The sequence below is a fragment of the Harpia harpyja genome, chromosome 5 (genome assembly GCF_026419915.1).
Source record: "Harpia harpyja isolate bHarHar1 chromosome 5, bHarHar1 primary haplotype, whole genome shotgun sequence".
NCBI lineage: Eukaryota > Metazoa > Chordata > Aves > Accipitriformes > Accipitridae > Harpia > Harpia harpyja.
Window position 1 is genome coordinate 63745184 of NC_068944.1, and position 24900 is coordinate 63770083.

The 24900-nt window shown below is 37.6% G+C and overlaps 1 protein-coding gene across 1 annotated transcript in view; it reads right to left on the bottom strand.

Annotated features, from left to right (window-relative positions):
* Positions 1-697: 697 nt before the first annotated feature.
* The window catches only part of EIF3H (eukaryotic translation initiation factor 3 subunit H), an 88360-nt gene continuing 64157 nt past the window's right edge, over positions 698-24900 (bottom strand). Inside the window, exons 3-8 of the mRNA XM_052787324.1 lie at positions 17911-18078; positions 16300-16399; positions 14722-14871; positions 6141-6261; positions 3451-3583; positions 698-958 (exon numbers count right to left, since the gene is read on the bottom strand). Of these exons, the coding sequence (XP_052643284.1) occupies positions 861-958; positions 3451-3583; positions 6141-6261; positions 14722-14871; positions 16300-16399; positions 17911-18078 (770 nt within the window). The 3' untranslated portion in view covers positions 698-860. The remainder of the gene's footprint in view (positions 959-3450; positions 3584-6140; positions 6262-14721; positions 14872-16299; positions 16400-17910; positions 18079-24900) is intronic.

Here is a 24900-nt window from a genome sequence, read left to right on the forward strand (position 1 = left end):
CTCAGAACTCACCACACAATGACATGCAAGAAAGAACTTAAGAAGAAAAAAAAAAAAAAAAAATCAATGACAGCAACATGTGTGAGTTGCCACGTATTAAACCTTTAAATTAACATTCTTGTTTAAAAGATAAGTAGCCCGAGTTCAGGAATAAAGTCACATCCAGATGGCAAAGTTAATGCAGAGTAGGTATGGTGTCCATTTACACACCAGCTGCTCCAGGTTAGCTACTTCTACAGTTTCTATCATGAAGATCTCAGTAGCATCACTGGATTTCAATCCAGTGGGTGGCAGCAACAGAAAATGGGAACACAGCTTCGCATGATATGGTGGGGATCAACCTCCACGTAACACTAGCTTTCTATGTTCCGAATGCAAAGCCTATGAAATATTTGTGATATGGAAGGTGCATTGCACCAGTCTGTCCAAACAGATTAAAATAAAAACGAGCAACTGCTCCAAGTGACTAGCACATTATGGTTGTAAGTTCTCAACCAAAACTGGGAAATAAGTTTCTTCTGTGAAGTCAGCTATACTGAACATTTGTAATAATTTGGTTTTATTTCAGATTCCAAGTTAAATAAAACCTGTATTATTTGCTATGACTAAACATGAATAACTGCCAAACGTTTAGAAAACCTGAGTGACCACAGAAAATTCCAGCCCAATAGAGCCAACAAATAAGGAAATACTAAAATATCATTAAAATTTGCCTTTATTTTTCTTACAGGAGAATTCTACACAAACCAAGGTGACTGTTTTACAAGACTCTTTTCCCAATATACTAAATTTTCAAGAGGATCATGAACAGTATAAAACTGTAAATAACTTCTCCTGTTGAGGGCTACAGCAAAATTTCTTCAGTTGTTGTAATCTTGGAGAGCCTGAGCCATGAAAAGCTTGCCCAAGTTCTGTGCATTAAACTCCTTAATATTCTGGCAGTAGGTATTAATTTGACCTGTCAATAGGAAAGAAGAGTAAACCCTTGTCAGTTTTGAAATTCAGGAAGACATCTCAGAACATAATTTTTAAAAAGCCAAATGTGCATGAATCATTTAGGATTTAGATAGAAGCAACCAAAACAGCTCAACTACTCTACACTTAGGAATTTTACATTTTCAGTATTTCCAAATAGATTTGGGAAGAAACTAAATTAGCATAATAGGCAAAGTGGTATGCTCAAAAAAACCTTAATTTTCCTACAATTCTATTACGTACAACTTCCGAAAAGACATATGACAATAGAAAGAATAAACAATTCTTGCTGCTGTATTAGAAACTTCATCAAATTCATTGTTCCATTTAGTTGCTCTAAAAATACAAGACTGAATTTCAGTTCTGTTCTTACACATCTGCTGTCCCTATTAAGGTATCTGTAACAAATATTTTTAAGTAGCAGACTGAAAATTGTGGTACTCCCATTTGACATTTTGCTAGCCTTTTTTTCCACCTAATATTTCACTCCATTAGCTATTTCAGAAATCATCAGGGTACGAAGACTTGTCAGTGCTTTACAAATCAAACATGCCCATCAAAACATTTTTATACACGTACTGCTACAAGTTATTTCCCTTGTTAGCTAGGAATAGCAAAACATGAAGCCAGTTTCATCAAAATTAAGACTGTTTAGAAGGCCTATAAACTCTCAATTTAATGCTCTATTTGAAAAGTTTTTAAATGCCTCAGAGACAAAAAAGCTAAGTTTTATTCTTTATCCACAAACTTTACTTCATCTCAGCTAAAGTGGATGCTTTCAATTCTTCCCCTGACTATGGTAAAAGAACAAACAAAGAGTGCGCTTTGGCTGGAAACGGTTTTTTCCTTTAAGTATAATAGTTTTCAGTTCCTCCTCTTGTAAGAGATGATTCGTCCTAAGCTATCACTTTCATAAAACACGTGTACACATACACACTTCTATTGCATTTTTAAGCTATGCTAAAGCTGAATGTTTAAATACTTTAATGCTGCTAAGATTCATTAAATGGTAAAAACTATCAAAACAATAGGTTTTTTTGAAAGACTCTGGAAGGAATAATAAATCAAGAACATTATTTCTTCTAAAAGCAGCACTTATTAACAGTCTGAAACAGTATTAATATTAAAATAACAATCTCTTGGTCACCCCTAAATGTAAGAGTGGTAGTTCAAATTCACTTTTTTTTTTAATGTCAAAGCACTCGTTTCCGTACACTAAATTACCAGGATTTTGGTTTAATTTTCTCTCAGTACAAAACAAGGTGATAGCTAACTGATCCAAAAAGGCTGCTATAGTTAAACAATTTGCTTTCTCATGACATTTTCCAAATTTAGATTACTTAGCAGGGCATCTAAGCTTTCTGCTCTCTGTTGCCATTGTGAGGTCCCACATACTCTTACCCTTCCAGAAGGCACAGGACAGGCGCTGACTTTTGTACCAAACTGTGGCTACGTACTGCAGCATACCAGTAAACTGAAGAAAAGGGGGGGGGACGGGACACCCCTATACCTAAGCTTTGTTCCCATTTACATTTTCATTCACCTTGGGGTGCAGGAAGATGGGGATAGTTTCCCTAAAACTTTGGCCATAGAAATCAAAGAAATTATCCCAATTCTGTGTGAAATCAAAAGTAAAATCTTCTCAGCTGCTGCAACAGACAGTTCAACACCTAGGGATGTTATCAGTAACTCAGGGCTGCAGACAACTGCTTGGCTCTGAATCAGTAGTTCCAGCCCAAACAGCTTATTCCTGCCTCTTGTCTGTATAGCCCCCTAACTTCTGAGTTGAGGGACGAGCTGGGGTACGAGTGCAAGGAGCAGCTTACTGTCTGCAGCAGTTGCTACACCCATTTCTGCAGAAAGCCTGCTCAATGGGGCGTTTCTCCAGCTCTCCTTTAAAATCACATTTCACCCTCTCAGAATAGAGCCAGGAAGAGGCTCTGGCTGCTGCTCCTGCCCTTTCCCATGAACCCAGGAGACAGAGATGGTCAAGCCGGAGCTAGGTACCATGGCAAAATAAGAAATAAAGGGAGAAAGTCTCCATAAATCAAGTTTAAAGCTTTATGCAGCCATTCTGGTTAAACACAGTGGCTTGCTTTCAAAAAATTACATATGTTCGTATCTGCATGGGTAACATGCCTTTGTTACTTGCCTAGATGGTTTAAAATTCTTTTATGTGCAGAAGCTTTCTTTCTATCAGAGGCATGGACAGCCTACTAGCAATAACGTTGTTTTTCTTAGCTACCTTTTTTTTTTTTTAATACTTCAGACACTAGGACTGTAGATCACAGGTTGAAAACACTGCCTTTGACCAAACAAAGGACAGTATTTGGAATACTACCAATGCCAAAATATCACACCATAATGGCAAAGGTAATGAAAAATTAAGACGCTTTCTAAGGTAACAACTGCACTTTTTCCCAAGCTAACTTTCATGTATGAAAATATGAGTTGAAGAGGCTGCTAGAACATTACCTGCAATAAGGAGTGACTCCATTCTTGGAGGTGGCTGTGGTGGTTTAAAAAGTTTATTGATGTCCTCCTCAGGAAGAGGGGCTTCTCCTCGGCTTTGACGCTGTATATTTTCTTGCTGACGTCTCTGCTGGTACTGAAAATAAACCAACAGAAACAGAATGCGACAAGACTTCCAAAGCAGAAAAAAGTTTTTCTTTTCAGATGCTCTTTACCTAACCAGCAAGTATGTTTTAAAAATTATACTTATTCTGTGCAATTCAGTTTATTTCAAATAACACAAATGCAATTCACGGTTTATTTCAATTCACTGGTAACAAGTGGTTCCGCTCTCCCAAGTTGGCACCTTAAATAAGTGAGGCACTGGAAAATTATGTGGTACTGAGGTGGTGGGGTTAATTTTTAAAATTTTTTCATAAAATACTGTATCTGACGGAAAGAATACAGCGTGGTAGATAAAGGCCTCCATCTCCCCATGCAAAAAAGGAATACAAGGTTGGAATATGTAGGTATAAGCCGCTGTTACCTCAAATAGTTATACAAACCAGAAATACTCAATTTTATGCAAGTTAAAGGTCAAAACAATATTAATGTGAAAGGGGAAGAGAACTTGATTAAACAAGGTATTTTAAGCCAAAAAATATTAACTCTAAACTGAGAACAAAGTGGTGGCTGAAACAAAGCATAATGGTTCATTTCTCCATTCCAGTTATTCAGATATTCTGCCACTTTGATGTCATTTCTTTGTGTGTTACCAGAGGATATACTAGAGTAGCAGTTTGTAGAAATTATTCTGCCATTAAAAAAAAAATATGTATCAGATTTCTTTTCAGTGCTTCCTTTTGCCATGTAGATTACTCAAACTTTGTAAAAATTAAGGCAGACCATTTCATCAGCTACTGGATAAACATTTGTTCTTGCAGAAGTACATACATTCAAAACCACGTATGTGAGATTTCGTACTGTATGTCACAGCCAGGAATTAGTTGTAAGGTTTGTCTATGGAAGCCCTCACATTCAACACAAAAAAATATTTAAAATAAACAGGCCAAAGAGTACAGGGTGTTTTCTCTCACTTACTTCAATGTATCTGTGCATAAGAGTCTGAAAACAGTTCATACTTGGTGGCATACTCAAATTAAGTAATTTTTTTTCCAGTAGTAGTGACAAATACATGTTTTTGGACAATGTTAAAAATAAAATCTTAAATGCCCATATTTGTATGTGAATTGCATGTAGTTTCTTCTTTCTTTGCATTACTCCATTCACTTCTCAGCAGTCTGCCTATTATTCTCTATTGAAATGGCTTGGTCTTAATCACAATTGCTCCATTTTAAAAATGAAGTTAAGACCACTAACTATGCTGCAATAAGCCACTACTAAAGCAGCTATAGTTAGTAAAGAAATGAAGTGAGACACCATGGAACCTACTTTGCTCTGCTTTTCAAAATAAATAGATCCCCTTGTTATTAACAAAAACCTTTGAAGTGGATGCCATCTTTCTATTCAAATTAGGCAGCAAAGGAAAATAAATGTTCTGAAGATAACACACATGAAGCTTCTATGTCCTCAGGAATTACAAAGCCAGGAGAGACCACTGATCATGTGTTGCTTCCCTAAAGTACTTGCTATTAAAGCTACACTTCAGTGAAAAAAAGCCAATTTTGATTTTAAAATAGTCAGTGATGAAGCATTTCACATGAACCACAGGTGCTCTTTTTAATAATTAGCTACTTTGTGTGGCAATACCTGCAATATTTTATCTTTAAAGTGGCCTGGCCCATTTTCAGTTGGCCGATATTGAATCTTGTCTGCTAGATTAAAGAGTTCAAATTTATTTTTCATGCAGGTACTTCTTGAGTAAGCAAGTCACTCGTTAACTTAATTTATCATGTGAAATGAATTGCGTTCACTAAGATCTGCTTTCCAGGCTTTTAAATCACTCATAGTGCTTTTTTCCAATTTACCAGCATTCTTCTATAATTAGACACAGTATTGCTTTATCAAATGCAGCAACAGCAAATAAAGTAATACTGTCTCCAAATCACAGAACGGTTGAGGTTGGAATGGACCTCTGGAGGTCACCTTGTCCAACTCTTCTGCTCAAGCAGGGCCACCTAGAGCCTGTCTCCATACTCAGTATTCTCTAATCAGACTATTTGGGATTTTAAAGAGGCCCTTTGGCATCAGGAATTAAAATCAGCATCACCTAATCCGTATCACTATCTGCTGATACAAAACATGACTAAAATGTCATTTCCAATCAGAGAACAGTCTGCTATCTTTTAAATATGGACTATGTTTCTTTATTTCTAGATGCATGGCTACATGTGATGGTATTAAAACACAGGTGTTTCTGGAAAAATTCACTTGTAGTTTCAGCTCTTTCATTTCGTTTACTAAACCTCTAATCCCTGTGTCCACAGCATATTTATCAATGATTTTGGTTTACCATAAATCACTAACAAACACATAAAATAGCAAAGAAAGACCAATCCACACTACATGTCAGCAGAAGTGAATCCATTTGATAATTCCCCGCTGACCATCACATTTCATAAATCTACTTAATGGATATGTTTCTGTAAGAATTTTATCTTGCTTAGATCCAAATTCATCTGTCTTAGATAACACCACCCAAACCGTATTTTGTAGAAAAAAATCCTCTCATTCAGGTTTCCCATGTTACCAACCTGGTGTTTCTGCTGCTGCTGTTTGCTTACGTTCCTCAGGTAGGTATTGTATTTAACAATGTCCTGGCTCATCTCATCCACTCTGTCCATCAGCAGCTGCAGACTCTTCCCTAGGTGATTACTGAAATACAGGAAACATTCATGAAAGATTGAATTTATTAAAAAAAAAAAAATATTTAAAATTTAAAATTCATTTCAAGTCACTTGATCAGCATTTCTGCATTAATGGCACAGGTTTAAGTTCCTGGTTATCTTTGTTCATATTTTTATTTTATGATACTTTACATGGCATCTCCTCCTCTAGCATCTTTGCCACATTGCAAATACCATATTTAAGTGTTCTGGTCTTTGCAGTGAACCTCATGGTTATGAAAAAACAATGCCTTGCATGAATTTACTGCTATTACAGATGCAGGTCAAACATTTAAAAGAAAAAGTCTGATGCTTTTGTGACATGCAACCCTGAACAATGTTCCAGGAGATGTGTTGAAAGAGTTTGGTTTCAAGTTACTGCTAGCTTTTTCATGAATATTTAACTATCCCTCTGCAGGGATACTTCGGAACTCCATCTCATTAACTAGTCTATCAAACCATGCCTGGAAGTTCAGCAGACATCGCTTGATCTTCGCTGTTGAGAGAGAGTGTTGTGTCCACTCCAGCCAGCCCCACATTCCGTACCATAGGCAACATGGAAGCAGCTAGGCTGGGCGTGTCCAGTTCCAGTTATGCGATCTACTGCCTTGGCCAGACAAATGCAGTCTGTTAAACAACTCTTATTGTAACCATTTTTAGCAATGGATTCAGTATTTTGCAGGAATGTTCAACTTAAGGTATAGCTTCCAAGTTAAAGTTTTGGAAGTTTTTAGGTTGGTGCCCATGGAGACAGTATTCATCCTAAATTGTGTTTATAGGGTAGTGCAGTAAAAGAAGGATACTTACTGCTCTCTATTGATCCCTTTGATCAGAAGCTAGTTTGTTGGCTCTGATCTAAGCCTTACCCAGTCCTACTTGGCTGAAGACCAATGACTCAAAAAGCTAAACTCCATCCTTCTCCTCCTCAACCGAAATCCACTACCATCCATGAGAGTTTCCTTCAGATAAAAAGCTTGGTGCACTTCTATGTCAGAATCATATCCTTCAGTCACTGCTTCTCCATGTTATCTGAGATTCTTTCTGCCTTTTACAATGCATTCCCACCATCCTACAGCCTATGGCCTGGGGAAACTAACTGGAACAGACAGGCATAAACTGAAAAGGGTAATACTACACACATCCCTTTTTAAGTGTAAATTATTCCCCAAATCCATAGAACTCACAGCTGGAGACAGAAGCTGGTAACATACAGAGGCACTAGAGGATACCTGCTAAGAATGTAGCTAAAGACACCCTTATCTCTGAGTACTAGGAAAGCTATTTCACTAGCTGAGCTGCCTGCTCACTGAACAAAAGGCTGTATCAGTTACTTCAGACCACAATTTATTTACAAGCCAGAGTTTTAAATCTCCGTTGCATACAGGGGCAGATGGTGAGGACGACTTCAGCTACACAGCAGCAAGGAAGGCGCCACTATAATAATTATTTTTAAACTTCTTGGGGTTTTTTTGGTTGAACATTTCAAGCACATGATTTTTAGAACTGTGGAATATTGCCATGGCTAGGGGTGTGCATATTTTCAGTTTTTTATAGAGTTTATATTATACAGAGTTAGTGTTAGAACTGGATATTATCAGAAATGCCTAGGTAGGTACACACTAATAGCCTTGTAGGATATGTGGACATCAGGAATACATAATTATTTTACAGATAGTGTCCATATGAAATATAGCTGGTTACAAAGAATGATTTTATGTGAATCTCTTTGGGACCAGCTTAGTAGAGCAGAATACAGAAACAGAGAGTTATTGTTAGAAGTTGCAGTAATATAGTGTTTGCTCTCATTGCCAGGGAAACAAAAAGCTAAAAACAGATAACTTAAACAGATGTGAACTGAGACATGAAGTGATAAGTATGCTGCAAATATAGGACCAGCTTTTTCCTCAGTTCTCACGTGGTTGATACCCTTTTTTGCTCCTTCTCTTTAAAAAAAACCAGAAAGACCAATGGCAAGTAATTTGTAAAAATGTATATATACAATGTTTAAGCAAGTTTTATTCAGCTGAAGTTTATTCTGGTGAGATTTAGGAAGTTAAACCACATTGCTCCAGCCCATAAGACTCATCATACAGTTACTTACCGCAAAGGCTCTTTTTGGCACCTCCCTACCTTGTGCACTCCCCTACAGCAGATCTCAAAGATCAAACTGCTAGGTACCTAAATGTCCCCTATGTGCCAATGCAACCAAAAAAATTAAAAATAAAAAGTATTTAAAAAAGAAGGGGGGGGGGAGGAGGTGCCAGTAAATGCTGCTCACATCCCCATCAAGACTCACTTTCCTACAAGGCTCTATGACAGTCAAATGTAGACAACATGGAGCTCAACACTTGCACTTGGTCTGAGGGCATCAGTAATAAAGAAACTACATTTTCAATGTCAGCTGATTCAGTGAAAGAGTCAATTAAATCGAGTTTACATTTAGATTAGTGAGTAGTGTAGACCAACAGGAAGAGATCTATAAAGCAAAACAACTGGTGCTGAGAAACTAATATCCACACTACATGTGTTTCAGGGGGGTTTCTTATCACTAGTTCTGACATGGTCCAGTGATCTAAAAGCCCATTAGTGGCTGAAGCACAGTAGGTATCCTCCTAAAGCCTATTTTCAGTTTAGTTTCATCTGAAACAAGTCAGGTCTGAGATCACCCAGTGGTAATGATCTGAGCACACTCTTGAACTGTACTAAAAGACATAGCTCCACCTTAGGATGGCACCAGGAGACCACCACACCTCAGGTATCAGTGAATCTGCGTGGCAGAAAAATATCAGCTGCAGAACTGCTATCATACTAAGCATCAGAAAGTCCACACATGGGGACTGTGCTCTTTTTTGGGGAGATATATAGATAGTAAGAGGGGAAAAAAAGGAATGGAGTTTCTCCTGCAGTTAAGACAGCCAAAAAACATGTCATGTGGATTCTTACACATCTAATGAAGAAATAATCTAATGTGAGAGCACTCCACCAGAATTGTTATTAGGATCACTCACCTGTAGTGAGTGACCTGTAAAACTTCCAGAAACGTATCATTTAAGACTTATCTGTGTAGCTTGGATGACAATCAAAAATGCCAAAAAACGGACAAACTCATGCAAACTGTCAAAGGGAAACTGTCAAAGTCTGTTTAGAAAAAAAACAAACTAGAAAGCACAGCCTGCAAAGCAGTTCCTCGTCCTGTGCATTTTTGCTGTAACAGCCTTATACTTGATGGGGTATGGGGTATAATCCTTCACCCAAAAGGGCAGATATGAAATCAAGTCCTTGACACATGGATTACTTCCAATTCCTTGTTTAACAGTTATCAAATGCAAAGGTCAAATAATTCTGAGGGTGAGAAGTAGAAACCTGTGAACAGAGCAGTCTAATCTGCAGATAACAGTCATGGTCCTTTCTGTCTTGTTCTTCCCACTGGTGAGCCTTGCATTTGGCAGTGTTATGGTCTAGCATCCACAAAAGAAAGCAACAACTATACATTAACTAAACTCACAGATCACTCACTACATGAGGGCATCCTGTTAGGGTACAGATCTGGCTAAGAGACCTGAATGCAAGCCTCTCTCTTCCTGAGGGAATGCTCATACCACCAGAGCCTCCCTTTAAGGAGAGCAAAGGTGCAGCTTGCTGTTGCCAGCAAAGCCAGTTTAAGAGGTTCCAGCATCAGCATCTTCCTGCCTCTCCCCCTGTCTTTGCCCTGGGATTACAGCACTCAGCTGTACCGTTTCAGCTGTTTGTGTGGGCACACTTCAAACTCTTTCAGTGGAATAGTCGACTGTAAATGCAAAAACACCCTCAGTTGGGGTTTCTTTCTTTTTTTAGGGAGACTGAGGGAAAGGCTGGAAGGGAAGAGTGAGAGCCTGACTTTTTCCACCAGACTATTCCACAAAGCTATTTGTACAGCCATATTCTGAAACAGATGAGGGAATAAAAATCTTTGAGGGTGGGAGGGGTGTAGAGATGAAATGGGAGTAGTGGGGAGGAATGATGCAAGCAGCTGGGGCTGGAACCTCAAACTGGCTCCAGTTCTGTAGGATTCATAACGGGGAACTACACATGAAGCCCACATTTACTTCAGCATCTTTAATCAGGAAAGGACTCCAGACACACACTCACTAAAGGTCTGAAACACCCAAAATGCAGCCTCGAGTCAGACACCAAAGCTTCAAAGACAGGCAGCAATTCACATCGTTCTTAGCCTCCTGTGTCCTGCTCACTAGTTTTAACTGTCTCTACACACAGCTCACGGGCCTCAGCTTGCACTTTTGGAGAAGCCCACATACCTGCGCTGGCCCAGGAGGGAGCAGAGATGCCCAGCCTCCAAGATCTGAATCACTGTGCTGTACCCAGGCACCTAATTTGGGGGTATAACAATTCTGAAGCTGGAGGTGTCCAAAAAAGATGGTCCCCTAAACTTGCCTACATTTGCCATGAATGGACACCCTCATTTACTTAATTTTATTTTTTATTTTGCTTGCACCCTGGCTGATGAAGATGAGAACAGGGAGCAGCAGGAGAAGTATAAGAAAATGCTGTATCTGCTGCTTGGTTGTTCCACTTTCCATCAGCTCTACTGAGGCCCCTTCTCAGAGTCACTGTTTTTCAGGAAAGGTGCCACCCTGTGCAGCGTTTCTCCTCCTGGTGGGAACAGCTTTGAGTGGATTAGAGATATACCGCTGGGCAAAGCACACCTTTTTGATTAAATATTGCTAAGGAACATTCCCACTGCTTAGCAGAACTTGTTTACATCTCAGTACTTCAGCCCAAGTTTAACCTGTGCTCTTTTTAAGAGGATTTTGTTTGAATGAGATATGTAAGTCAGGAGTCTTCAGCTCCATTCCCTTTTCTACTCTGACTTTGATGTGTGCCTTTGGGCAACACATTTACCCTCTCTGTGTCAGCTTCCCCCATCTGCAAATTAGAGATTTTCATAATTATCTTAATAATCCGTTAAGTACATTGAGATTTCTGAATAAGCAGTACAGTGTATAAAGGTTAATATTGTTTTCAAAAGCCAAAGTAACCCTCCTTATGTCACTTCTGCAAAAATACTGCATCTGATGTTTGAAAAATATATCTGCCAAGTAGATGTTACTGCAGTAAATGTTCAGCACATGTTTGCTTGTACTGACGCACACTATTAGAAAAATTGCTTGAGACAAATTGAGATATTATAGAACAACCCTATTATGAAGCTAGACCACAAAAAAGCTTTCTTTAATTTAAACTAGATCATCAATAGAATAGGGAAGAGATGGATGAGAATGGGAAAGTTGGTTGTAATTATTTCTCTGAAGATCTGGAACATTATCTGACAGGATTTTACTTCTTGAGTCTCTATCAAAAGACTGGCAGTACTCCAAGGTCTTCAAGACATTTTGGTCCTTAAGGGTAGCAGGAGGATAACAGTTTGAGCAAAAGGCCTTTACTTGCTATTACTTGCTAGACTTGTGCTATTCTGCCTTCAACTTCTTTCCCTAGAATATTCCAGTCAATTCAGATTTCAGAAGAGAAACACAAATTTATGCCCCAAAAAGTAAACTACTCTATACAATTATCACAAATGTACTTCAAAAGGAGAAAGATATTAAGGTGCAAAGTACCTCAAATAGGTACAGCTTCAAACTCAGACAAGGTGGGTGGCTGAACACGTTGAGAATCTTGATGAAACAAACTCTCCAGAGGAGAACAACCATGGGTAAATAATTTCATTGCCAAAACCATTGCTTCAGAAGATTAAAAAAGGTTTGGGGATGCTCCCAAAGGACCAAAAAAAACCCCCCAAAAGCCCACCCCCACCCGCCCAAAAAAGTAGCCTTAAAGTTACTGCCAACTAGTTCTACAACAGCAAAGTTAAGTGAGGAGGATATGCACCAAAATTAAAAGTAGATACCTTAAATGTTTTAGCCACAACTATTCAAAGACAAAAATAAGGAAATGCAAAGTAAAAATAAAACTCCGGAACAGTGGGGGTTTGAACTCCCCTACTTCAGGCAATATATTCTTTTGACAGAGAAATCTTCATAGTTGAATTCAAGTAAAAACTAGTTAAATATTTCAGCAGGCAGTATAAGTCACCCTACCTTGAATAAGCAAGCATTAAAATGTTTTAATTCGCCAGCTGCTGAGTTACACCAATGTAAGATATCACTGAATGTAACCTGCCTGGTAACTAAAAGCAGCTACCAAATTAAAAAAAAAAAAAACAACAAAACAAACAACAACAAAAAAACCCCCAAAACAAACCACATACAAAAACCTCCAAATAAACCCATTGGGGTAATTTCCAAAACTTCGTCTCCTTCAAACCAAACTAAGCACCTTAAGTTCTTCAAATAGACCAAGTGAGCCAGAAGAATGCTGCCAGGAAGGTCAGTTCAGGAGACATAGTTCAGAAATACCTCTGAAAACTGATGAATCTGTTGAATTAATTCCCCATTAGTGGGAAATTCTAGAATTCAATAAGCTCAAGAAATTGCTGCGAGTATATAGGATAGTAACTGGGTAAGTTTAAAGAAACACACTTAATTGAAAAGGTACATTTAACCAGGATTATCAAGAATCCAGTTCCACCTGTGTCATCATCAAGAACAGCAATGCACTGCTCCAAGAAAACACCCATTGAAAAGAAACTTTGATTCACTAAGAAAAAAGTTGCCCCTTTTTTTTCCTGTTGTAAAGGTCTCCCAAACACAAACGATAGTTTCCTTTTTCTTTTGGGCTCATGTCTTTCTTGTTCACTTCTCATCCCGTTTACTGATATGAGGACCAACACAAAAGCCTACCTTGAACCAGGCTATTAACACCGTCATTCCAGAAAGGAAATTAATTTGTACAGTTCCTACCTTTTATCTTGAGTCAGGGCAGTGGTATGGAACAGTTACTACGCAAGATGTAAAGCTGATGGAAAACTCCAACTGTGGTTTGTGATCTGTTCAAATTAACTTCCATTTCCAGAACTGTATCATGTAACTAGGTGCTGGGCAATCCCAACCCTTTTTACAGGAGCAAACCCACAGAAACAATCAAGGACAATGCTGTCAGGTCACCTGGAAACCTGCTGTATCTTCAGCACAGTCCTCCTTTTCACAGTAAAGTGGTAGAACTCATGAGGAATCACTGTCACCGCCTACATCCAGTGCCCACCCTCTCCTCAGATGGTAAAAGCTTTGTGACCTTTGACCAAGGAAAGAGCCTGACAGAAAGCCTGCAAAGTCAAGCAGACTGAACATCTCAGCAAAAATTCTTCACTTCATTAATTCCAAGGTGCAAAGTCACAACTTTACAGGACAAAATTATTGACTAAGTATCTCTTGTGTCACCTGTAAATTCCCTGGCACAGTTCAACCCTATAGCTGTTCTCTCTTGACCGATTTCTCTAACAGTTATCAGATCCTTCAATACCACCACATAAGCTCAAGTAAAGAAAATAGAGTGGAAAATTTCTGCTAAGTCAGGCAACATATGGACCGCTAGCAATATGGATCCATTAACCATAGCCTTACACCATGGCGGGGCGGGGTGGGTGCGGGAGGAGGAAGCAGGAAAAAGGGAAAAGAAATGAGGCCACTAGTATTCAGCTAACTCGGTTGCCAGAGTCAGAGGGGATCAGAATCTTGGCAGGCAATACCTTGACGTACAAAGAATGTGTTACAACCCAAAAGCCTATTAGTGAATACAACCCAGTTTCCACAAGCAACAAGATACTGCATCATTTTGTGTATCTGGTTATTTTGGTCAGCCCAGTAATAATCCAATTAATTCTACTGTGTTGTGTAAGATTTAAGCACCACCAAATTTCTGACCGTACTGCTAGAGGTCATGCCTACTTTGTTAACATAAATGTATTTTCAGGGCAAAGTGCTACAAGAACAAAAAGTTATTCTTAGATAAAGTTATGAGAAGATCATTCTAGAAACTCTTAAACAATTTCTGACATGAATGCTGGCTGTCATGACAATCAGTCTGAGCATTTTTGCCAGTTTCTCAGATAGAGGCTTTATAATTTTATTTTATTTTCAAATGCATCCTGCTACCAAAGTAGAACAAATGCCATTTATTTTTTATTAAAATAATTTATAGAATTACTTAAGGAATATTTAAACAAAACCATTTATTATTTCCAGATCTATTTGCCTGAATTTTCTGAATGCCAGTATTTTCTTGAAGAAATATACACTACTGAAAAGATTATACACTTCAAGCAGTACAGGTATATGCAGATTACGGACTGAATTTAGTCCTTGAATCTAATGCTATAGTTTTACCATGCAGTTTTTCCTTCAGCAAAAGAACATGAAGGGTAAAGTCTTAACCCCATTAAAACTCAAGGCAAAGCTTCCATGGACTATAATGAGACTGGGATTTCACCCAAGGTGTTAAACTGTGGTTTGGGAAAGCGAATAAAAATACATCCATTACTGTAACAAGTACTTACCTGCTAGCCAGACTGAGCAATTCATGTCTATCGGCTACTGCGGATTTCTTTTCCAGTTCCCACAACATCACATTGATCAGGTATGAATTCTTAATTACAATAGGCACTTCTTCAAACATGTTTTCATAAGCAATATTTGCTTTTTTCAAGCTGTGAAAAAGTTTAAAAATATTTATTAATATAACCAGATATTCTCTTGTTCTTTTTGTTGAATTGTTGCTCCAACAACAATTCGCAATTTTCTAAAAACTCTTGATTTTCATAGTTCCACAATCAAACAAGAGTCAAGTTTTGCCAAGAGAGAATTTGCATGGCAAAACCTCACATCTACAAAGACTAGGTAAAAGCTGCTCTAGGAGAAACTCTCAGAAGTCAAGCAGCCACTTTGCTTGCTAATACATTACTTACATGAAAAAGCTTCCAGCAAAAGACTATACTGACAGGATTAACTCTGCCCCTTCCAAAATATTTTACTGATTTCCCTGCCGTCAGGGTTTGTTAAATAGAAGTGAACAATTAGTTACCACATGACACTGAAATACCTTTAAAATCATAACTACTACAATGAAAACTATTCAGTTATTGGGGAAATTGTTTAAAATTTTTACTGACCAAAAATTGGATTGACAAAATAGCGTGTGTTTTGAATAATTAAATTCTATGGTGGAAATTAAAATATAAATTTCCAGCATTTTGGTTTTGGTTTTTTTTTAATTTTACAATATACATATAGAAACTATTGTTATTGCTTTATAATAAAGTAGACAGTAGTACCTTTCATAAAATCTGGAAATAAAGGCATGATCTATAAGTTTCTACAGAAATACATCCTTAACTTCTTTGTATGCATATTGGATTTTGGAATAAAAACTTTTGCTTTTTGCCCTCCTCTCCCTACCCCCATCCCCACCCTTTTTTTTTGACTAAGCACGGATTTGTTTTTTCATCATGGATATGTTATGTTTAGACAGCAAGCAATGAAATGATTCAGTTTTTCCTCAACGAAGAAAGTTTAACAAGTGCTTGTGCTTTTGCCATTGAACACCAAACTATTTGAGGAAAAAGGTGACAGCTAAGGCCTACATCTATTACAAGTGGCTAATCTTTTGAAACAGAGTAATTATCCTACTTTACTCCAGAAGATTGTGTCCACATGGGGGAGTTAATTTGGAATAAATACAGAACAGCCACTCCAGAATACCTGTTCAACTTTCCTTCTGGAAAAAAAGAGCTTGAAGACAGACCAACTATTTCCCCTTCTCCATTTCTTTTTTTTATATTTTTGACTCGGCTCCCAGATACAGCTATCTTCACCATGGTCCTTACAGTCAGCCCGTTGACCACCTCCAAAATCTGTTCAAGTTCCACCACTTCGGCCCTCATTTAGATGCCCAAAGACAGACTTTCATGCCTTCTCAGCCCACTGTATCAGTGCACGTCTATCGCTACCCATATATCCTGTTTCCCCAGCACACACTATTACATGAGATTTTAAAATACAGTATTTCATCATCCTGTGTATCCTTCTGCCTCCCAAATAATCCAGCAAAACCTATGAGAAAACATTCTTTTACTTACGCTTCTGGAGAGAAGTCTTTTTCTTTGCAAACTTCCATCAGTTTGGGAGTCAGCCTATATGCCTTTAGTGACAAAGACCCTTGGGCAGTCTTAATGGGATCTATAATTAAAAATGGAGGAAGCGTATTATTACTAACCCCAGATTGCCTTTTTTTTTTTTTTTTAAATATCTGAATGACATAAACAGGCAGAAAATAACTAAGTAGTCCTATTAAAAAAAATTAAGAGAACCAACACAGAAAAGACACTACAGCGGAAGTAAACCTATTGTACTGAAATGTAAAATACATCCAACTATATACAGTGAAGCTAATTAATAAACTTAACTTGGAGAACATAGGGGGATCTAGACCTATTCTACTCACAACTTTATTTCCCCATTAAAGGTCTAATTCACATTTTCTTTTCTTTCACATGAACTATCTCCAGAACTTAGGTAAGAGCTACCTCATTTAAATCAAGATTTTTCCCTCCAGTCATTATGCGGTAAATTAAAATATTAATTAAACTACATTTTATACAAAAAAAAATTTGTAATTTTAGTGTAGCAATACGCTAATTCAGATCAAGTTGCCCTGCTGCTTCACGTATAACAATGTAACTGGTATATAAAAAGATTAGTTTTGCCTTGACATACTCCACTGAATTTAGGGGGAAATTTTCTAAACAAACTGTTACATTCCTAGGACAAAGAAGCTTAACACTTGCAGCATGATAACGGCTGGAGCATGCCAACATGGGAATAAAAGCTGTGTTAACATTCATGTTGTCTGAAACTTAACACAGTAAAACTTTTAGCAATCGGTGATAAAATGAAAACCAAAATAGACTGAAACAAGTGGAAAATTCATCAAGGTCTGATGATGCAATGTTTCCAGCCAATATAAGTATACTTTAACAACTTGTTCTTTACTGTAATCCAATTGTTAACATACTGAAACAATTTTGGGGCAGCTCATAAGATTGATCGTATTCATTAGTATTTTTTCTGACAGATACTCAGGACGTTACATTTACTTCTCAGCTGGAAACTATATGCAAGTCTGCCAGATATGGCAAACTGTGAGTGTTTGGGGAGGGGGAGGCTATAAAGCTGTTAAATTGCCTACGGTTCTGATACAGCACAGAACATCTGGTCTGGAGAGCTTGAGGAAACACCATTAAATAGGCAGAAAAGAAAAAAATCTTTGTGCTAAGAAACAGTCCAGGTTTTGTATGCTTCTGTCAGAGGTATAAAAAAAAACTTGGCAATTCGTGCGATGATTGGTCAGTCACGTACAGAGCCAGACACGCTAGCAAGCGGGGTTTGTTAGACATCTGGTCGGGTTCCACCAGCCCCTTCGACGAGGGAGGGGAGATGAAGGAATAAAAATGAAGCAGCTACTCCAGCATTCCAAAACGTACACATCAGGGCTCTGATAGCAAGAAAAATAAACAGAAAGAAGGAAACCCTGTCTAGACTTAGCTGCTGCTGAGGCTGCCGTAGACACAGGGTTGGTATTTACTCGAAAAGGCCTGCCAGGCTACTCTTACAGGCAAAAGACAGAATACAAAAATAGTAGTAATAATATTAAGAGGGGAAAAGAATAATAAAGGAAACCTCATACTAACCGTAAATGAGAACTACAGACTCCTCAATTGCGTGCTGGTAACTGAACTGGGAGTCCAGGAGGGCACGAGTGACAAAAGAGCCATAGTATGTGGACTGGTACCAGCCAACGTGAAGATGATCAATGTTTACGTGGCGAAGGCTTCGCATCATTTCCATCTGGTATTGAACTACATTAAAAAAAAGTACGTTTAAAAAGTAAACTTACACAATCTGTACTATTTCAAGAGAGAGCTTGGTTTTAAATGAGTAAATTGTGTTTTATTTTATTTTCATTTTTGCAACTGCATAAAAGTTTGTTTATTCACTGCTGGACTGTCTTCATTAAAATCCAGAGCTTCCTCAGAGAATGAGAGTAAGACTAGCCTGAGTAAGCAGACTTTTTCCAGCTGCAATTAATTGCCAAAGTGATCAACAAACTGTTACATGTCATTTACAGTCTGTATTACCTTGCTCATTCAGTAAAAAAGAATTCTGATACTGGGTTTCAATTAAGCAATAACGTTTTACCATTTAGTAACAAAGAAATATTGTGATTTAAGTGAAAATACTGTCGGGAATTAGATAACTTTTGGAATCAAAAGGAGAATTATTTAATGAGTATATGAAAGTGAAAATAACCTATTTATGCCTTTTTCGCAACATAGAACTACATTTTCAGTATTAGCATTTGGGGGACCAACTATAGCTGTCAAATAGTTTTGATTGCATTTATCTTGAAATTTTCAACACTGTTTCTTCATTTTAGATATACATAAATGCATATGTACGTATATATTATACATAACACACACATATTTATATACAGTAAGTTACCTTAGACAGTAGAGAGCATTTTTTTTCAGGTTTGGTTTTTTTGTGGGTTTTTTGTTGTTTTGGTTTTTGTTTTAACACTAACAGCTGTAATGTTTCATTGTACTAACGAATAAATTCTGTTTCTACTAAATGCCTCGTTCAAGCAGATGGAACAGAATTGTATTCAGGAATGCTTAACATAATCCCATCGAGCAGATCAACGCACCTTATCATTTATCAGATCTTTTAAACAGACAGGACACTGTGCCTGCTTGTTAAATTTAAGGAAACAGAGATTTCGGTGTGATTATCAGATGAACCAATGCTCACAGCCAACTGATAGGAAATCAAATGCAATAATACAACACAATACTTAAGTTTTGTCTGTAGCTGCAAAATTTACAAAGATAAAAAACAACCTCCTCCTATGTATTTATTTTTGTTAATTTTTTTCAAGGCTTCTCCTTGCACAGACAAAAATATGATACTTATAAAAGAAAGCAACATAAATTAATTAGAGAACAGAATGTGCTATGTTTTCAGACCCCACTTCATATCCTTTCAAGAGAAAAAAAATTCTTTAAAGATATTCTTTAAAGATATGAGGAGACATTTTTCAAGATTGGACAAATATTTTTCCAACTTATCACCCTTAGAGCACAAACTTCATGCTGCAGTCTGCTGGCCCTTTTCATTAAACTAACATATCTTACTAACTATATTTTTTAAGTAATCTACGTATGCTTATATAAGCCCTTGCAGACTTTTTCCATCAGCATATGTTGGTGCCTGCATTCTATTTCATAATATCTTAGTATAAATTACTTGCAATTTGTGTTTCAGCCAGAAAACCATGATAATACAGCACCCCAAACTAATACAGCAAAACCATCCAGGCTACAGTCTGAAATCCCATCATACAGAGCAAGCAAAGAAAAGGCCTGCACCACCTGGCTGCCTCTAAACCAAGACAAATCTAAAGATGCCACTACACGCTCCAGGACAGACAGCTAAGTAGAACTGATCAAACGACTATTTCAAAATAAGTTTGAAAATCTTCCCCCTTGCCAGATCAAAATAAATTTTAATCCCACTTTTATTGCACAATTCCAGAAATACTGGCCAATTTCAAGCATACTCCTTACATAGCAGCCTCAATGCTTTAGCCAGTAGCATCTCAAGGTTTCTCACAAAAGCAAAGCCAAGATCTATCTTGTCAAAGAAGTTCAGTCCATAAACTTAAAGGTTTTGTTGGGGTTTTTGGGGGGGGAAGACATTAACTTTCTAAATTTCATGATTAAAACATAAAGAACACAGATCTCCCCTGGAACCAACTAAAAGACTCCTGCTGTGACCACGATTTTGAATTGAAAAAGCATATGGTCCATTTATTAAATATCGCTAGAATAAACTGTTTTGGTTAAAAGAATCTTTTCAGAGATACATCTGTGTGGAAAGCAAGTAAGACTTGCTTTTGACATGATGTGCTACAACATGCTAAAACATGAAATTATGGTTAGAACCTTTCTAGCTAAATGAAGTCATGAAAAGGAAAAACTAGAAAGGGATTTTCAAAAGCAGCTAAAAGAGAAAACATTTTTTGAGAATGAAGTTAACTGTGGGTTTTTAGATAGCTGAGCTAGACTGCTCCTTGCAGTGGCAATTCTCTTGTAATTGAGGATGCTGTCAAAGTAGAGGTGGTCATGCAATGATGGGAAGATACTTGTATACAGATTCCTCTGAAATCATGTGGTTGACCCACTCAGATAATTTCTCCCTTAAAAGGTGTAATGTTAAAGAGAGGGAATACCCTAAGAAAACATCCAGATCTTTTACAAACCTAAATAAAGGTATATCATCCTCTTAAAAGCATTAATCTGAGAGGTAACTGGTAACCAAGTTCCGGGACAACTTCTTTTCTTAAAGACAGTATAACCAGCAATATGTAACTGAACAGAAGTGTAAGCGATATCGTCTAGAAGAAAAAGGACTTGCTGAAAACCATCCAGATTTCAAGTCAGCAATTCTTCCTCTCATGACTGTTAGCAGTTAGATGATAATGAAGGCAATAGCAGAAAAATCTCAAAGAACCAATAAAGCATCAATAGCTAACATCTCTGCCTTGGGAAAACAACTGCAGAAATTAAAACATGATGCAGTCCTCACCAGGGAGAAATGGAAACTCTTTTAACCAAACATATATATTTTATAACATGTATTAGTAGCTAGATAGCTTCAACAAGCTGCCAGCTTGCACAAATGGATAACAGCCCCCAAGTTGCTTTTGTTGATACCGTTACCACTGTTTCTTTACATCTTTTGCCCTATCTACAAAACATCATCTTTTTACCTAGAAGTTCAGCACAGACTAGGCAAGAGCTCTCTCCTTCTACCCAGTCCTCAGTCTGCTAGGACCTGGGACAGTGATGGACTACTTCTAACAAGGAGTTCACTGTTTCAAGTCACAGTCCTTCCCAAGCCACGCTACAAAGCTGCCACTAAAAAATGCCACTAACTCTGAGGGGGCCCAGAACTGAGGTGAGCAAGGAAAAGAGCAGGGGAACAGCCAGACCAGGGTGCTTGCCCCCACTCCTCGCATTTAAACGCTGTACCTATATTTTTAAGGAAATTATTTGTTAAGGAGTGTCCTTATGATGAGGAAAGCTAACAGTCACGTTTGCATTTCTCAGTGTGTTTCTTTGCATTGAGAACGCACAGCCTCTGTCTCCTGGGCCATCATGAATCTCCTGAGCACCTCTCTGGGGTGGACTTCTTTCGAACAGAAGATTCTCTTTTTTGTTATTATTTAAAAAAAACCCTCCTTCCTCTAAAAGGGCAATTTTTCTGTTAGTTTGCAAACAAATGGGTGAGGATTAATGCAGCTAGAAAGTGTTACTATAATTTGTCTAAAGCAGAAAAAGTGCAAAACTATACAGTACGGGTGTTTTGCTTGAATATGACTGACTTGTGTGGATTTGAATTAACAAAATCCCTTGACTGAAAACAGTAAACCCTACTAAAGTAGTTTGGTGGATATTTTTTTCCCCTGAATTCAGCTAAGTTTTAACAAACTTGTTGTAAAAGATTAAAGAAAATACTAAAATAATTTAAACACTTTTTCCTTTTCTAAAAAGTACTGGCAACATTAGAAACTTCATCTGGACTTTAACATATAGGAGGTATATCCTGTACCCTACCAATAAGAAAATAACATACCCCAAATTATGTAACAAATCAGAGACAAGGCCAAGAACCGAACACTAATGCGATGACCCATTCAACACTGGGACAACTCAGACATGTTCTCCAAATACCTTAAAATGTCCTCAAGTCAATAACTTCACTGTTTGAAAATCTGATTTAAGAATAGGACAAATCAACTAATGCACTGAAAAAAAAAAGAGTCCATGTGAATAATTTTAAAATGCAAAAAATCTAACACACTACAGTTTACAAACAACTGGCAAATTCACATCCTTCTTGAAGTAACAGCTTATTTCTAAAACACTTCCAAAACAAGTGTTCTTGTAGCAACCTGATACATGACGCAAGTTTATTTATCACTAAAACTGTATTATTTTCATTTCTTCATAAACAATTCATTAAAATCCAGCTCTCAAGAGGTCACATATCAATGTACGCATTGCCGAAATGTAGTCCTTAAACAGCTATCGTTACCATCAAATGAGATGCACTTCAGCCTGGCCATATTCAGACTGCTGGTAAATATTATGACATGTGAAACCTTGATCAAAGATGGCCTGGAGGCAATACATTTGATAACACCTCAGATGCTCAAGGCCTCAATTTCCAAAACATATTTTAAGTTGATATGGCTTAAGAAATATGGTTTTAAGAGCGGCAACCAACACGTCTCCTAAAAAGCCAAGCCCCTCCAAACCAGAAAAACTTCGTACCCAGTATCACAAGCTGCAGACTGGTTTTATGTTGTTGCTCACCCAGCTCACTGCAGTGTACGCTGGACACAGGCAGCACTACCAAGGGAGGTAACATCCAACTCTATGCTATGAACCACTAACATCTGCATAGCCTTCAGTCTGGATTTCACGATTAAGTGTTTGTCTTGACTCACGTTTCACAAATTTGTCCTTAAACAAGGTAGACCTTTACTGCTCCGTCACCCACAACAGCCTCCTCAAAAAGATTCTCTGGAGTATCTGAGGATGTATATTGTTTCCTCGCAGAAATCCTGGGTATCCAGAAGACAGATGAATGAAAACTTAGGGTTGTCACTAACTAAAATTTACTCAAGACTGGGCATGCTTTCCAAGGGACACAAAAGTCCATCAGAAGAAACAGCATCCAGCCTCTGCGCTAACACTTCTCTGAATTTAACTGGCAACATGAACATGGCAAATTTCGGTTATTCTGGTCAAACTATATTGAAAAACAGCTAAAAAAATATTCCTTTTATAGCACCACTACTAATGTGGATAGTATTTTTAAGGCAATAATTTGTCTCTTTTGAAGTGCTACCATGTGGTAGCATGCATACTGAACAAGTGCTATACACTACATGGTACTTTTTAGCAGCACAAAAAAATTCTGTTCTTTCTATACATATCAAGCTTTGCCAAACCACATGTATGCTTCAGACAGTATCTTCAATGACTAAAACAAGTTAGCAGATGCTAGTTCAAGGAACCAGCGTATGCATTTGAAAAGAAGGAAAATTGATTTATTTAATTTAATTAAGCACAGAGAATTATGGAGACAACAGATTAATTTGTTTCCCTCCACACACACACAATCTCAATTATTTGTCTAAAAAACTATGAATCACAATGACTGCATCTATTGATAACAATTCCAGTTGAGAAGATACAAATATAATTAGTACCACAACCAACTTATTCCGGTTAAAAAATGCAAATAAAAATGATGAGCAGAGAGAAACAACAATTCACAGTTAATTCCAGCAAAGGCAATGTTTTATCTGAAAAAGCCTTTAGATACTGCTGAAATATAATTCTTAAGCTTAAGTGTGCAACACATATGCATGCACCACATATTTGCAGATTTTTATCTATATCCAACCCCTCCACACTTCTCCCAAGACAAATGCACAAGCTCAGTAACTCAACAATTCTCCTATTCAGGGAGGAAAAAATTAAAAGTAAATATTGCCTTCCTCAATAATATTCATTTCCTCCTCTGAAATATCAAGTCAGGGTTACAAAACAGTACTCTATTTTATGCACTTTTGCTATACCAGGCTGAAAGCACCTGATCTCCTCTAAACTTGGAAGCTAAGCAGACCAGGGCCTGCAAGTAGCTGGATGGGAAAAAAAATCACCTGAAAATAGGCAAAAGTCCAAGAGTCGTAGTCAATCATAAGACCACAAAAACAAAAGTGAGTCAAAAGACTTAATTCAACTCCATTTTAATTGCTAAATTCAAGGATGAAAAAAAAAAGGCAGAACATATTTGTGCAAAGTGGATTAAATTTTTCTTAAAGTATTGTTATATTTTAGTAAGTTAGCAAAACTGCACACCCTCCGAAAAGCATGCTTTACAAATCTGCATTTTCTTTATAGACTATAGGATAAATTGAAAGCAAATCTGTAGCAATCACCTCCATCTATGCCACGATGCTACTGCTCTAATAAGAGCAAGCCCAACCATCGTTCGTGAGTAGATAGATGCTCATTACAGCAACTGAGGCTTTGCTAGTGTCTTAACGCTTTCTAAAGCAAAAAGTCCTTTCATTTTATGAGAAAGAAGGGGAGAAACAGAAGGGGGAAAACTCTAAAGTGACTATTCATTGTGTATGCTCAGTGAACTCACTCATTTTTAACCTTGATCACAATTCAATGTTAGTTTTACTACAGCACTGTGTGATATTAATTGTGCTCTACAGAAAAAGTATGGGACACCCAAAGGAGGCATCACAATCAGTAGGTGAACAGTGAAAAGTAACAGGAACATAATAAAAATAAAACAATAAGTTTGGAGTGCTTCTGTCTGGAGATACTTACCCAAGATGTAAGCATGTATCTCCAGACTGTTATTACCAGTTTAGACAGCAGTTGCCCACGCATAGTCTCCACCAGAATTGATGACTAGAGGCTTGGCAGTATGGGCAGAGGTAACTGTCCCGCCGCGTGGGACACCACACCAATGCAGGCAGTAACTGCCCATCGCTACCTTGGTTGATTTACAGAGGCGGCTCCAAG